This window comes from Tinamus guttatus, unplaced genomic scaffold (genome assembly GCF_059628265.1).
Source record: "Tinamus guttatus ecotype Peru unplaced genomic scaffold, ASM5962826v1 Tinamus_guttatus_pri_ptg000287l, whole genome shotgun sequence".
In the NCBI taxonomy this organism is placed as follows: Eukaryota; Metazoa; Chordata; class Aves; order Tinamiformes; family Tinamidae; genus Tinamus; species Tinamus guttatus.
The window spans coordinates 12,696,176-12,712,263 of NW_028288821.1; the positions used below are offsets into that span (position 1 = coordinate 12,696,176).

The 16,088-nt window shown below is 36.0% G+C and overlaps 1 protein-coding gene across 1 annotated transcript in view; it reads left to right on the top strand.

Annotated features, from left to right (window-relative positions):
* The window catches only part of CHM (CHM Rab escort protein), a 55,754-nt gene extending 40,184 nt beyond the window's left edge, over positions 1-15,570 (top strand). Inside the window, exons 10-15 of the mRNA XM_088527617.1 lie at positions 3,521-3,625; positions 4,546-4,609; positions 6,095-6,191; positions 8,745-8,843; positions 11,470-11,636; positions 15,364-15,570. Of these exons, the coding sequence (XP_088383743.1) occupies positions 3,521-3,625; positions 4,546-4,609; positions 6,095-6,191; positions 8,745-8,843; positions 11,470-11,636; positions 15,364-15,570 (739 nt within the window). The remainder of the gene's footprint in view (positions 1-3,520; positions 3,626-4,545; positions 4,610-6,094; positions 6,192-8,744; positions 8,844-11,469; positions 11,637-15,363) is intronic.
* Positions 15,571-16,088: the final 518 nt, after the last annotated feature.

Sequence of the window (16,088 nt, forward strand, 5' to 3'; positions counted from 1 at the left end):
GCTTATTTCAGAGGGAGAAAGCTGAGTTGCAGGTTGAGTCAACTCCCAGACATCACTTTGTGGAGTTCTTGCTCCAGGTGATGCTGGTTCCCTTTGTTTTCGGTTTATTTTGCTTGTTTTCAGGATACTAGAAGTGAGCTTTTTTTCTGCTTTGTGTGTAACAAGTTTGTCAGAGACCCCAGTAGGTTTCAAGACTCTGTTTAACCTACAAGGCTGATTTAATGGCTCCCTTGTGCTCTTTTCCCTCAAAACTGTGGAAGACTTTACCAGACTCTCTCATTATTCTAGAAAACATTATCTTCCTAATAATGCCATTATCTGCTGTTGAATATGAGGCAGCATAAGCCATGGGGGGTTCTCCTGTCTGGTCACCTGCCTCTAGCTGTGAACCACTTACCTTCCTGTGACATTTCAGTGCAGGCACAAACATGTAGAGAGCAGTATATTCCTTACCTCATGTTTTAGCTTCGTTTTCTGTTCGTTTCCTCTCTCTGGAATGTGATACAGCTTTTTGCTTCCTCCTGAAAGTCTTTCACCACAGTGTAACCTGGCAAGCTAACTTGCTTGTTGATAAGATCATCCCTAATTTCTTTCCCTCCCTGTGTTTTTGTGTTACCTCTTTTGTGTTACTTACTGTGCATTTCCCCCCTGTGCTAGCTCTGATTCCCGCTTGACTCTGAGCTTTGCTGTTTTGCCTGCTAAAGATCAGCTATCAAATCGTTAATGAGGGTATTTATGAGTAACGGAGCTTTAGAGTCAACAGGCCATTAATAGTAATTGATAATAGACAAATCCATGTGTCTGTCACAGACCACCTGTAGTTTCAGGGGCGGCTTACGGTGTTGATTACAAACATTTTAATCTCTGAGCAGTAGAAGTTGAGAAAAGAAGGGGCAGTAGAATTTCTCCCAAATATACGGTTGTATTTATTATGTTACTGCAGTCCTTTTTATGGCATATGTATTTTGGGGATGATGGTATGAAAGCATGGGAATTTTTAAATATAACTTCTTTTGAGGTTTTTAATAATCCTTTTTTTTTTTCTCCTGACAACATCACATTAGGTCTGTCCAAACCTCCTGCACTCCTGATAGAACTCTGATGCCCAGTTAGAAAAACAATAAATAATACATCATGTTGCTTTGCTTAAGGAAAAAGAAAATACAATGTATTCATGATTTTTTACTTTTAGTAGTGGGTAGTCACTTATTTTGTCTTATCTGATGAAATGTAAGATAATCTAATTTACACGGATTGCATTGAAAAGAACAGCGGGCATTTTGTGTTGATCACAGTTTAAATATGTTTCCAATCACATATTTCTACCTCAAAAATGGAAAAGATGTGATAAATGTAAATTTATATATCTGTAATAAAAAGATATAGCAAACACATAGTAATTTACATATCTTTCTTGAAATATTGCATACTGGCTTTGTCAGTGCTGGTAAGTCCATTTCAAGGATGTCGCCCTTAGTCCATTAGTTTGGATAATGAGCCCTATAAAGTACATTTATAACTCGTGGCACTGCAAGGAGATGGATTCTAATTTTCATCCTTTTATCTAGACACATTGAAAGAAGGTCAATGGAGGGTTCTGTATGATTCATTGTCCCAACACATATCAGATGACAGAGACCTGATAATGTCAGTGCATAAGTGTTTTCCATATTTGGAAGCAGTACTTGAAAGAAATTTTCTCAGCATCATCCTTTGAAGTAGAGACCGATTTTAAACGCGCAACCCCTTTTGTTTTCTGCCTCAAATCTTATCAAACTTATCAAGCTATCCTTGAACAGAGGAGAGGAAACAACACTTAGCAGGAAAATAAAGGTGTGTAGTTGTGTTTGCTGACTTTAAGGGATGCAAGACGACGTTTAATGAACCTTTTCCCCCACCCACCCCGAGTGTCAGTGGGGGAAGAGCAAGGAAACTGTTTCATAAACAGTAAAAAGGTTATAATTAATGATGAACTGAACCAGCTTGACTTCCTTGTTTATTTGCAGTATTTAAATAAGCACTTGAGAGTAGCATCAGTTAGGCTAGCAATAAGGAAATAAAACTTCCGAAAGTAGCGGGTAAAGCACATGTTGAAGAGAGCTTGACTCTGTGTGAAGGGTTCTGCATGTGCAGAGTTAAGCTGTCCCCACCGTCAGGCCTTTCCACTGATGTGCAAATTCTCTTGAATTTGAATGTGGTCGTGGATGTATAATGCACATGGCTGTGGACACACTATGAGTAGTTAGTATTATAACAAGTTAAAGGTGATAAGTGTGAAGTAGAAGCCTTATATCTACCTTTTTTCAGTTCCATATCACACATTGAAAGGAGGGAGACATTCTAGACCTGCAAAAGCAAGTGTCAGTTGATTATGTTTGTTTATTTAATTTTGATTTTAATCATCTCTAGTTCAAAATCTGTTTGCAGATGCTGATGAATAACTTAAATTTACAGAAATATTTATTCTTGAGGTATAATTTGCCTGTCAGCTATTAACTATACAAGAATAGTGTGATGCAGTGGTAAAATATGTTCAAGTATGTTTAGGATTTACAATTTGAGTCTTGTATATTAAAGCATCAGGCAAAAGGCAAAGCTAATTTGTTTTACTTTTCCAACTGTTACTTATTTTTACAATAAATGTTCTGATATTGTAGAAAACCTAAAGATATTTTTTACAACTCAATATTAAGTCCTAAATATTCTTATGATATAGACAAGTGATAAAGAAAGAAATTGTAGTCTACTTATTTATTTGCACTTAAAACAGTAAAAGTTAAGTTTATAATAGTTAAATAGGTGCCCTCTGAAACTATGAGAATTTTTAAATAGTATGTGCAATTTTTCAGTTTGAGAAGATACGTAGAATTAAATAGAAACACAGCATATAGCAGTTAGCAATATGGGTTTTTTGAATACAGATGTGCAACTTGTGTTTCATTTATATCAATTTTTTTCATATATTTCAAACTAGTTTCACCTTTTTTCTCTCATGCATTTTTTTCTCAGTAAAATTTAAAATTTGCATCCTGTTCACAGTTTGCTTTTTGATTCTTACCTTTCTGTGGTTTGCATTTCTGTCCTATTTGTAGGAGCTAGTCTGTTATGTTGCACTCTATAATGTACCAAAGTATAAAATATTACTGGAGCCTCAAGTGTTCCGGCACTGTCATCCCCATATCATGAGGCAGGAAACATGCCATTTTCTTGTACAGAGAAGTGTCAGTGTTATAAGCCTATATTTTGCTTTAATAATAAAATGAGCAATTTAACTTTCTAGCATTGTTGCGGGTAATTCAGAACAAAGAACTGTATACATTATGTAGATTTGTTTGTCTAAGATTTCTGTTTGAATTCCAGTTGAATTATTTTAGGGCTTGCATGTTAAATATTTATAACAACTTATGTGACAGATTTAAATGTTTTTCTCTGTCATTTAATTTCAAAAACTTAATGAAATTATGAATACGTTTATGGATGATTTCCTTTTTTAATTTGATTTGAATGTTTTTTTTAACAGATGCAAAGCTGTCCTAGATCATTTTGGACAAAGAATAAGTGCCAACTATTTTGTTGTGGAAGATAGTTTCCTTTCAGAGAGCACATGTAAAAATGTGTGTTACAGGTATGTAATAACATACTAAATATGTCTTAATACTAGAGTGTAAAGATTATTTCCCTCTGCTTTATCTTTATAGTGCAACCAACTTATTTCTGTGCATAATCTTTCTTGTATATACTTGAGAACATACTGTGTCTGCTATTTTTAGGCTTCCTTTAAATTATGTTCCCCTTTTCCTTATGAGAATACCCAACATTGGGGATTTCATATATGCTGAAATGTCCTTGGGGCATGGAGGTGCCTGTTGCACTGTTCTCTCTTTAAATTTGTTCAGGTTTTTTTAACAGAAAAAAGGTGTTTAGGTGTTCAGGTGTTTAACAGAAACATGTTAACAGTCGCTGCTTTCTCACACACCTGCTCTCCACCCCTACCCCTTCTGGCATCTGGTCCAAAGCGTTTCAGTAGAGCCTGAGCATATACTGCCTTGTCTTCAAAATATTGTAGGTGAGGTAAGGACAAAACAGTAGTGTCAAATGCAGCCAAGAAATAATCGTAGTAAACAAAGGATTTGACACTTTAATTCATGAATTTCACTGTAGTTTATTTTTGTTAAGTCCAAAGTGTCCTAAAGTCTTCTAACAAGCTACTACTAATCTTCATAAAATAAATAAAACAATCTTTTAAATCAGAAGGGTGTTCAAGCCGATTTACAAAGTAGCACCAACTTTTTTTATTGGTCATCTTTTTTGATCTTTGAAAATACTACATTAATGTTCCAGACATAGACCTAATACAGCAAAAGACAAATTACCACATTTACAGTGTATGCTCAATGCAATGTGTGCATAGTCATATTAATAAAGATTGTATATTTTACACTGACACATTATTATGTTTAGATGTGTATTGCCAAGACACTGAATCCGAATTGCTATTTTTTCTGTTTTTTTGTGAAATGTCACAATTGTTTTATTTAATTGTAGGCAGATCTCCAGAGCAGTGCTCATTACAGATCAGTCCATACTAAAAACAGATTCAGAGCAGCAGGTATATATGTATTTTATATCACTTACCTCTTATGAATTGCATGTATTAATAGCTAATTGTTGGAGTTAATTCATACTTCTGTTCCTGCTTGAATCCAGCTTTTTGGTCAGCTTGCTCCGGAGACAGTTGTCAGTCATTAGTCTCTATAAAACCATATCTTCTAGTTAAGTGGCTTAGGTTTCTTGTTTGTTCATTGGCTATACTAATTAACACAATTGTCAAGCTGCTATTTTATTTGTCTTTTAAATTTATTGCCATTAATACTCTGGCTGTTAACTGTTAATCAGTTATGTTGTCTATGCTTTGTTCAAAACTTGTTTTAGCATTCACATTTACAGCTTAAAATTCCACGCGTGCACATTCAAGTCCTTTAAATACTTCTGTTTGTCAGTCTTAAATGCCCTTTAAAATCAAGTTCTGTGATCAGAGTCAAAAGTGTTTCTTCTGTTCAATTTGTCATATCATGTGTTACATTAGGGCCTACACAATGAGAATATAGGTGGCAGGGAAGTCTGTTCTTCCTGTGTCTTGTTACCAGCCATCCCCCTTGGGAGTGCCCTTCCGTTCTCACCTAGCTGGGCTCTTACCCAGGGCTCAAAACCCTTTAGCAGTCACTTGCCACCAGCACTTCCCAAACGCTCCATGGCTGAGGATGAAAAGCAGTTACCAGATAAAAAGCTGAGCACCATCATTTCAAGAGGGCTGCAAGGTGATGTTCTCTGGCCGTTTCGATGCTGCCAGCCTTTCTAATGAAGGTGGCCGTGCTTACTGAGATCTTTTGTATCTGCAGCTCTGCAGGGTTGATCCCAGAGATTCTCTTACCAATAAACCAGAAAATAAGATTGTACCAATAGGACTTCAGTTATATTTCATTTCTCCTGAGAATTCCGTTAGCCTTCATGTTACTCTGTTTTGACATAGGCTTATTTTTTTTTCCTCACACACATTTCATAAAAGAAGCATCTGTCATGGGTTGTATGTAGCTGAGTTCACAAAAACTACTGTGTAGCATTGTTTATCTCTTGTGTAAATACGTATTTATGGGGTAGTTGAACTTTGCAGACTACTGAGCAAATACAGTTATGTTTGTGGTGATAAACACATCTAGGTATGAAATTCTTGCAATTATTTGTGAGATTCGCCTAATTTTTTATTTTTGCAAAGGTATAGAAATCTGAAAACTTTGTTTTTGGTAACAAGATTGTCTTTAAGTAACCTCACAAGTCAATGTGGTGTTCATGTATACGTATACCTGGACAGCATAAGTCTGTTACGTGGCTGTTGATCTAATAGTTACCTGTGGTGTTTTAATATTGAATTTTACCTTTTGAAGGGGTTACCAAACCAATTCCACTTGAACTGCTAATAGTGTATTAATGGAGTTGCAGTTCGCAGTACTTCAGGACAAGATAATACAGTATAAATTAAACTACTTTTTAAGTTGGATTGATATTCAGAATTTTCTTTTCTCTTCCTGCTTGGTAGGTTTCCATTTTGAGAATGCCTCCAGTGCATAGAGGGCAGCCAGCCGTTTGCGTCATTGAGTTGTGTTCCTCAACCATGACGTGCATGAAGGATACCTGTAAGTATCTTAACTGTATTTTTTTCTTGGGTTATATCAGCTCTGGAAGAAAAATTTAAAATGTGTCTTTGGCGATCCTTTGTTGCACAATTATCATATTAGTGTCTGAGAAAACAACCTACACTAGCTTACTGCTACCAGAAGTCTTCATTCCATAGCAGTTGTGAGGTCTTTCCATTGAGATAATAGAATTAGATGTTATCTGACCTAACACTTCTTTATATATAATATATATATTATAATATATATAAAAGCAATTTATCTTATTATTACCTAGACTTGAGCTCAGGTTTTTTCTTGTGGAAGAATCATGAATTATATGATCAAGACCTTTAAAGTGGTACTTCTGACTTTAAATAATAAAAAGTAATTTAGAAATCTGTTTGTTTAATAATTGTAAATGGGGAAAAAAAGTATTTTGTTAATCACTAGGTTTAGCTTCTCAGATCTGCCACCAAAAATATGAAGCAAAAATTAAAACTAAGAAAACATTAAAGTTCCAGCAACTATAAATGATTAATTTCATGAGAATTTCTGTGATACTGAAAAACTTTTTTTTATGGCAGTTGTTATAGGTATAGTTAAATTCAGTCTCTCCCCGCCCCCCTTTTTTTTTTACTTTTACATCATTATCTGTAAGTGGATTTTAACCTGACTTATTTCTCCTTCAAACAATTATTTAAGATAAGTATACAAATACATCTACTCTTTGATCACACTGCATAAATGACAGGCAGATAATCTGTACTGCCAGCTGAGTGGAACCAAACTCCTTCACTTGCCCTAAAAATTGAGACTGTAATGATGAAATCATGAACTAAACTCATCGCTCTTCCTGCTGGAAGAATTACTTGAAGACAAATGTTGGCAACCACTGTAACTAATGCAGTTATACCTGAGTAAATCAAATATAATCAAAATATATACTGATGACTGTGACTCATAGCCATAACCTTAAAGATAATAAAAAAGATTTTATAGAAAGTAAATGATGTGAATTTTAGTGATTTATAGCTTTTTTTTTCTTTATGAAAAAGCATACTGTGTTTGAAGTAGTAAACATTTAGTTAAGGTTACAGGGAGACTTTCATTATTACCAGCTTTAACATGAGGCTTTTAAGTGTCTGAATAGATGTAAAATCAGATGGGGTAATGCAGCAGAGTAGCTGCCTTCTATCTGAAGAGACCAATGGGACAGAAAAGAGTTATAGCAAATGATTATTTATTTGAAAAATGCAACAAATAAAGTTGCTAAAAAGATTCCCCATGAAACATGCTGTCACTTTGTTTTCATGAAAACGAGTATGTGAATGAGAAATTAAAGTGTGAAACCGGTATTATTTGAGAAAAATTATGAACTTTGTCACAAATACAAAAATGGATGTAGTTAGTAATGGTTTGCCCATGCTGTAAGGCTGGTTTTTTATATGGATGCATAAATGTTCTTACAATCCAAAATCTTTCAGCATCATCTTTTTTCTGTGTGAGATTGCTGTAGTCTCTGGTTTCTGATGTGTACAGAGCACTCCTCAAAATCAGGTCCTTGAAATCAGTTTTCCAAACATCATAAGTATTTCCTAGCCAATGCAACCTAATTTCACCCTGTTTTTTCTTCCTATAGGAAGGTGAATGAATGAACCCACTTGAGCTGTAACTTGAAACCTGCATTTATTCATTTCATCTCCCATTTATTCTTTAGCACAGTAAAAGTCTTGCTTAGACTTCTTTCTTCAGCGGAGAAAGATGCCTTCCCCCTTCCTCCTGACCATCCAGACTTACACTGAGCGCAGAGTGCAAGTGATGGAGTGAGGGTCTCTGCGCTCACTGCCTTAGTGCTCTGTTTGGCTGTCGAGGCGGTGATGAACAAGGTTCTTGGTGGGAGGTGTTCATCTGGTTTTCTGCTGATGCTTTTTCTTAACATGGTCTTTTTCCTGTGATCTGGAGACACCTATTCCTAGAAAAATATTCTCTGCACTATTGATGTTAAATTTTAGTTCCATTTTTACCAATTTCTATGGAGGATAATTGTTCAGTTCATGTGTTGACCACTGAACTTCTCAGAAAAGGAATGAATGGCTTCTTCTAGAATGAGTATCCTTCATGCATTGCATGGTAGTTGATCCCATAGGGGTTCATGTTTTTAAAAGTAATTTTGTATTAAGTTATTATTTTGCAGTTGCGCTTAACATTTTAAGTGCACAAACATGAGCTGAGAGCTACTTACTGCCTGTTTTAGAGCACTTCAGTCTGCAGCTTCTGTGCCTGCTGAGGTCAGTGCAGACTCATAATGATATTAAGAATATTTTCATAACTAAAAATGTACGTACGCATCACTGTGGGGGTTGTATATACGTATCTGTATAGAACAAGATATGATGCACAAACACAGACGCACAGGATTTCCCTAATAACATTACTTCTCTGGTCTAAGGGGAGTGATTTATATGAAGAACAGTGATTTCTAAAAGTCTGCTGCGTCTTTCAAAAATTGTAAATGATATTTATATATCTCTGTAGTGGTGATTGTAATTAATTTCTGTTCGCTTTTAACAGATCTAGTTCATTTAACCTGTCCATCAACTAAAACTGCTAGAGAAGATTTAGAGCCTGTCGTGCAGAAGTTATTCAATCTAAATGCTGAAATGGAAAAAGGTAAAAATAAATAAGTTAAATATTAAGAGGTTATCTTGCGTAAAATAATTTAGCCTTTTAACTAAAGTAGCTACTGCTGAACATATGAATCTGTCATCAGAATCAACACAGGTTGTGAACTGCTCCTTAGAGCTCAGTGTTTCACAGGAATGGGTTTGGGAGGGGGCAGGTGAGTAGATGGTGTCAGTTTTCTCTGTTTCACGATCTGGTGTTCTGCAGCTCGGGTTTAACTTCAGTATGCCAGGACCATGGGAATAGGTGTCTAGGACTTTGGGCTTTTTAGTTTAATTTAGTTTCGTGTTTTTTAGTGCTTCTTGGCATCTGTGTCTTTGAAAGATGCAGTAAAAACAAAAATCTGTGCACCTGTTACATTTCTTACACTGTCCAGTTTTTCATGATTTTTGCCACTCGTATGCATTTCCAGCAAAAGATCTTAAAATCCTAAAAGCTCATGATATGCTTTTCTCCCCAGCTGCAAAATGTGCTCAAGGTTATAAGCTTAATTTTCTTTTGTGTTTTTTCTATTCCCACTTTTACTCAGTCTTTTAGTCTTTCTCTTTCAGGTGCTTTTCTGTTTAGTGTTTTTAGTTGAAGTTCTTTGGATTTTGTTTAAAGAAATTGAAGTGTAAAGCAGGTGCACACTAGGGTGTTTCTGGGAAGGCAGAGAGATTTCTAGTCAATCTCATCTCCAGGAATGAATTTTTGGCCCTATTTTCAAGGAAACTTTGCCACCTGCTTTCATGAGGTTTGACCTTGAGATGCACAATTTCATAGTCCAAGAGGAAAATAGTTATTGACAAAGTAATTTTTGTTAAGAAAATATCTCTCCCTGAGATAATTCCAGTTAGTTCAACAGAAATCTTTGAAATTTAATTGCAAGATGTTGAATTTAATCATATTTTTAGTAGAAGCCCGTATAATGAGTTTGTTTCTAAGATAATGTGGCCCTAGAAGCTGTTGCTGCATTCTCACCCTGATGAAGCCTTTTTAAATATAGAATGCTCATACAAAACAAATATTTAGAACATAAGAAGGGCTTGTAAATATTAAAAAAAAAATCCAATAGGTTGAATATCTGCAGTCATTTCTCATTTTAATATCTGTTAAAGCCCACTAGTTTCCAATTTTTAATATTTAATATATAGCTCACATTTTGATGATAATGCTTTGTGTTTGTACAAATGGTGAAGAAAAGATTAGCCTGTGGTTTAGTGTCTTCTAGTCATGGGGGGAGGGTAGCATTAATCTTAATGTTTAAAGTGATCCAGTTTTGAGATGATATATTGTGTAGAACCTGACTGAAATTCTTCTGTAGAAACTCTGTGATCAGAGGGGTCCTCAGGTGCACTGAGGCACTGAAAAGCTAGTTTTCACTGACACATAGGCCTTTTTATCATCAGGATGAGGTAGTGGTCGTATTTTAATTAAAATGTCAGAACAAATACTGTTGGAGTTATTGAAAATGAATCACCAGATAAAGTGAGCACTGGGCCATGGCAGGTCAAAGAGGCAAAGTCACCTGGAGAAGAGGACTCCATTCATTTTCCTGCCTAAATGAGGAAGAAGTAACTTTTATGAGCAATGTGAACTTTTAAATATATTAAAGAGCATCTTGCCCTGTAGTAAGGCTCAGACTTTCACAGGCTGATGAATTTAATTTATATTTCAAATTGTTCAATATGGTTAGCACCTATTTTTTTAAAAGTATTTGACAGTTATAAGAAGATACTGAAAGAATAGCATAGATTTATCTTTCCCTCCCCACCCCGCCTTTAATTCATCTGTTTTAAAATACTACTCTGAATGTCATTGTTATCTAGAAGTTTCTTCCTTGGACAGAAGTAAATCTTGCAAGGTCTTTTACAAGCATCATTTATTTTAGGGAAGCTAAAATACCAAAAAAGGGACAGCAAATTTTCCAAATAAATAGTATCTACTAAGGTTGGGACAAATGTGGTGTATTCCTGTGGCGCCTTCTGCGCCGTCCAGATGTGACCTTCCTCTGCTCAGAGGTTTCCCTGACTGCGTGCAGAGGAACTCCATGTAAAGTACAAGGAGCTGCAGGAAGGTGCAGGTGATGGAGAAGCCAGCGTAGGTTATGGTCACCTCATCTGCATAGTGAGTACTGGGAGTTCTACTTAGACCAAGCGTCTTGGTGCTTGTCTTGGTGATACTGGTTCTTCCTTAGCATCCTTTGTACAGAATAAATAGAACTGACATACTGGCAGAAAGCAAACATGATTGAAAGCCCCTCAAAAAAAAAAAAAAAAAAGAGTACAAGGTAAATATTGATAATTTCATTAATTTACCAATTCTGCCTAGTTTTAAGTGAAATAATAAAAAAGCATGCATTCAAGGACTTTTTTTGGTTTATATAAGTCAAAATTTGTAATAATCAAGCAAGATGTACCCTGTCAAGTGGTTAATTACAAAAATCCTTTCTAGAAATCTTATAAAAATAATTGTATTAGAAGTATAGCTAGTATAGCAGGCCTTTTGAAAATACGTATTTATTCTCTTATTACAGTAATTTCATGCCAACAAAATGACTTTTAATGTGCTAAATTCTGTATTTTTTTTTATTACACATGAGCACTGATTATTGGAAACGTCTTTTCCTTTTCAGAGACTGAAAATGAAGAGGTGGACAAACCCAGAGTGCTCTGGGCTGTGTACTTCAACATGAGAGACTCTTCAGGCATCGACAGAAGTTCATACGACGGGTTGCCTGCAAACGTCCATGTCTGTTCTGGACCTGACTCTGCCTTAGGAAACGACTGTGCTGTCAGACAGGTTGGCAACGTAACTGTTCTGCTTGTAGAGCTTTTCATTCCAGAGGCCTAAGGAGGTCCCTTTAGTCTTTCTTTTGTTTTGCATAATCCTGTTTTATGCTAGGTAGTTTAATATTAAAAAAAAAAAAAATCTACTTTGTGGCTGGACGTACGGAATCATTACATAGTAAGGAAGGCGAATGACAGTGGGACTGTGAATGGAAGAAACTTCAGAAAAGGACAATTAGCACTTAAAAATTACCTGCCAGTGCTTATTTAAACCCAGCAACAAGTGCTTTGAAATCAGAGGTGAAGAGTGAAAACCCTCCTAGGCAAAACTAGAGGGTGAAATAACCTTCTCCTCTGTTGTCAAGAGGCAGGTGCTGAGGAACCCCAGGTTGTGCAGGGCGCTCAGAAGGTCACGGCTTCACGTGAGCTTCTCACAGAGTGCTGGACACTCGTCCCAGGGGGCTCTGAGAGCTGACACGTGAGGACACTGCTACGGCTTTATAGGATTAACTGCCTCTAGTAATTCTTAAATCTTTTATTTTATTATTTTTAACGACACTCTTCAGAAAAGGTGCCTGCCGCCTTCTAACCAGTTGTGGGCCAGGGAGGGTTTTATGGCTACGTCATAAACCTCTTACCATAAGATTTTAAAATGGAAGGCTGACATAGCCTGAACTATAGGGTCAGAACAGTATAATTAAGGGTTAATAGTACCCTTCATTTTGCTTTACAAGGCAATAACTTGCCTCCCAGGAGGATAAAGGATTATAAAGATAAAAGTAATGCTGGACAATTACTGTGGTAGCAGTTTTAAGTTGTAAATGAATTTCATTAAATTGTTATTTTTTCTTTTTTTCTTTAACTGTTACCATTTAAACTGCAAGTTAATAGCTATTTAAATGCATGTAAAAACAAATTTAGAGATCAATATAGTTCGCACAGTAGTCATAGTACATCTTACTTAAATCATCCTCTTTCTAATTCTATAGTCAGCCATCTTTTCTAGCATTCAGCTTTATTTTCACTTAACAGCCTTCTTCTTATCTCTACAAGTAATGGTACCAAGCTGTGTTTAAATATTCCAGGTATTGTAGTTTGCCCTTGTGTGGACTCTGACTGTCAGCAAGGTAGATGTGAATTGAACAGATATCAGAAGAAGGGATCAAGAGCCTGGCAGACTGGCTTTCAGAAAGAGGAAAAGTTGCATTTCTTGGATCCATTTAAAACTTTGCAACAAGTACTAATTTGGGTGAAAAATACTGAGTGCAGAGCCTGTCCTTCCAGACGAGTGGAGGAGGGAGGCATCCCCCGTGCCCCTTTGCAAACCACTCTCATCATCCAAGCCATGAGATCAAAATCTCCACATCAGATTCTTGCAAACTTTCGCCTCACAACATTTTAAGAAATGCAGTGAATATGCATTATTCTAATGTTAGAAATAGAATTAATTATACAAATTAGATTCAGTTCTCCAAGCAGTTACAGTTTTAGGGGTGCTTTCATGATTTAAATATACATGACCATTAGTGTTGCTGATTTCTGTATGTCATGATCTCTGACTGTATTGATAAATTATTTAGAAGTGACAGACCATGTTTTTTGCAGATTATTCATCCACAACTCAGTGTGCAAGTGACTTCTTACTTTAATTTCGTGTTAAATTTCTAGTATAATACTGATTTTAATTTTGACATCTGTATTTACTTGCCCCGAGGACAGGCTAAATGAAATGCAAAGTGCTAATTATGATTTCCTCAAGTCTTCTATGTATGGATCAAGTAAAGAATCTGGTTTCCAGTGTCTTCATTTTTCCACTGATACAACATGACGTGATTTATCTTATGCTAAAATAATATGAAATGTTACCTGAAATATTTGAAATTTCTAAGGCATTCTTGAGTGCATAAAATGAAGTACTAAAATGCTGTGCCAGTCCTTGTCCCTTCCCATGTTTGTAATCCAGAAAGATTACACAGTTACAAGATTGAGTCTTGTGCAATTGTTAGTTTGGTTGTATTCTCCATAAATAAAGTTACTGTGAAAGCCCATACAGCTTGTATGTGTGCCAGCAAGATGCTCATGGTAGAGTAAAATGTGTACAAGACATGGTAGCTTTATGTGAGCACTTTAACAGTTATTAAACAAGAATATCCGTGCAGGTATTCTGCATGCTTGTGTCTTGATGCTTACCTCAAACTTGCACATTTGACAACTGGTAGCCTTAACAATAAAATATTGGAGAAACTATTTACTAAATTAATTACTTACGGTAAGTATCAGAGTGTTAGAATGAAGGGGCTGTTAAATTATTATTGGTTATTCTGCATGACTTCAATTGCATAAGGTTAACTTAAAAAATTGGTAGACCTGAAAGCACTATATACCATTAAATTGTTCAATTATAATCAATGTCATGATGTCCTACATCGTATACTGAGGATTTCTATGCATATTCAACTCATAATTCTTGACCATTTTTGGACTGGGTATTCCTTGACTAATTGGAGGCAGAATAATTTGTTCAGAACTATGTTTTAAATGTTTGTCTGCTCTGGTTTGTTTAGTGCAAAGTAGGCTACTTCACTAATACTCTAGTAAATATATTTAAATATATATTTTTGGAGTTACAGGGACAAATGCAGACTTAATATTAACTAAAAGTGTTTTCTTGTCGTCAGAAGCCTAACTTTATGTAGGAAGTATCATTTTTGCACGTACCCACTGTCCTTTCCCAAGTCTATCCAGCAGGGTTTATAGTTACAACGGGTGTACAGAAGTACAGCGTAACATTTTGGGCTTGTTTCTGCATATTCTAATCTACAGGATTAAAATCCTGGTTTTAAATGTTTTTAAATGAGTATGGAAGAGTGAATTTTAGGAAGCAGAATGAAAAATAAAATGGAGCTGAGGCTGGACAGGGTCATTTAAGCAGTTAAAAATGGAGCCCTGCGTCTGTGCACTGGTGATAGAAATGCGGTGCTGGTGGGCAGTGAAGTTCATCTCAGGAAGCTGTTTGGTACATGCTCCATGATGTATTAACCTGAAAACTATTCCCTCCTGTCCAGAAATTCACATCACATCATCAAGCTTTGCAGTTGTCATTACCTGACCCTGCTGCCACCCCTTTCAGTGCAGTGGCTGGTATTAGTGTGGACACAGAGATTAAATGTATTTTTTGCCTAGATTGGAGCTCTCGTTAGAGGTCCTCATTAGGGCATAATTTACTAAAAGGACAAAATCAAGAGGCAGTTCCTTTTCACTTTGTAGAAAGCCAAAACAGCATTAGAATCTCTGACTTGTGCCTCCATTTGCCATAGAAAGTTAAGGACTTGAAAGAGAAAACTTGCCTTTATGATATCTTGAGGTGCAAGTTGATTCGGAAAATAAATTTCTAAGCGTCCCCACCCCTTGTTTAAAGAAAATAAGTCTGCAGATAGGCTGTCTTATGCAAATAACCTATTAAACAGTTTAAGAGTAGCTAACAGAGCTTGCAAAAAAAGTTACTGCTTCATTTTCAACGTAGAATGACTACTATTTAAAAAAAATCTATACTCATTTTCATAGTAGAGCAACTTAAAAAGATAGATTGCCTGTGTGAGGAATGGGTATCTTGTGTTAATGCTATTGTTGAAGTATTAAAATGGTGATTTGAAAGAAGAGAGTTTAATCTTAAATATCAGTAAAATATTGTTGCATTTGATGGTAATGTTCATATATATGTATTTTTTTTTCCTGAATAGGCTGAGGCTATTTTCCAAGAAATGTTTCCTACAGAGGAATTTTGCCCACCACCACCAAATCCAGAAGATACTGTGTATGAGGAAGAGGAGCTTGTGTCCGAAGATTCGGGGTTAAATCATGCAGCAGAGGCAAAACCTGAACCCTCACCTGAGGAAGGCAGCAGTGAGGGGGGTGCTGCCCTTGAGCCAGAACACAGTGAGGGATGAGGTAGCGCGGTCTTCTTGGTAGAAGAAGAGGTTGACCCAGACTAAAGAATAGGCAAGGAAGGGTAAGGAGGAAAAAAACAAAACAAAACACCAAAACGGTTTTAAAAGAGAAAAAGCTCTATTATTTGTTAGCGTTATCGTTCTTATTTTGAATATGCTCTTTCTTCAGATAGTTTCACTGGATTCTAAATAAAGGCATAATCAACCAGATCAAGGATCTTAGTAGCTAAACAAAATTTGTAATATAAATTGTTAATATTGAAAATAGCAAAATACAATTTTTTTGAGAGAGAGAATTTGGGTTTGTTTTATGTTTTGGAAGGACTCTTCCATCTTTTAAATAGGCATAAAATTAGAACTAATGAAAAGAAAAAAATCTGCAAGTGTGCTTACAGATCTGAGGATGATGCTCCAGTATAAGTTATCCCCGTTCTTCAAAGCCCTTGGGTCTGTTCTGATGCAGCAGCTGAATGTGGCCTTCATAAACTGCCCTGCCAGGACGTAAATCCTTGCGAGTG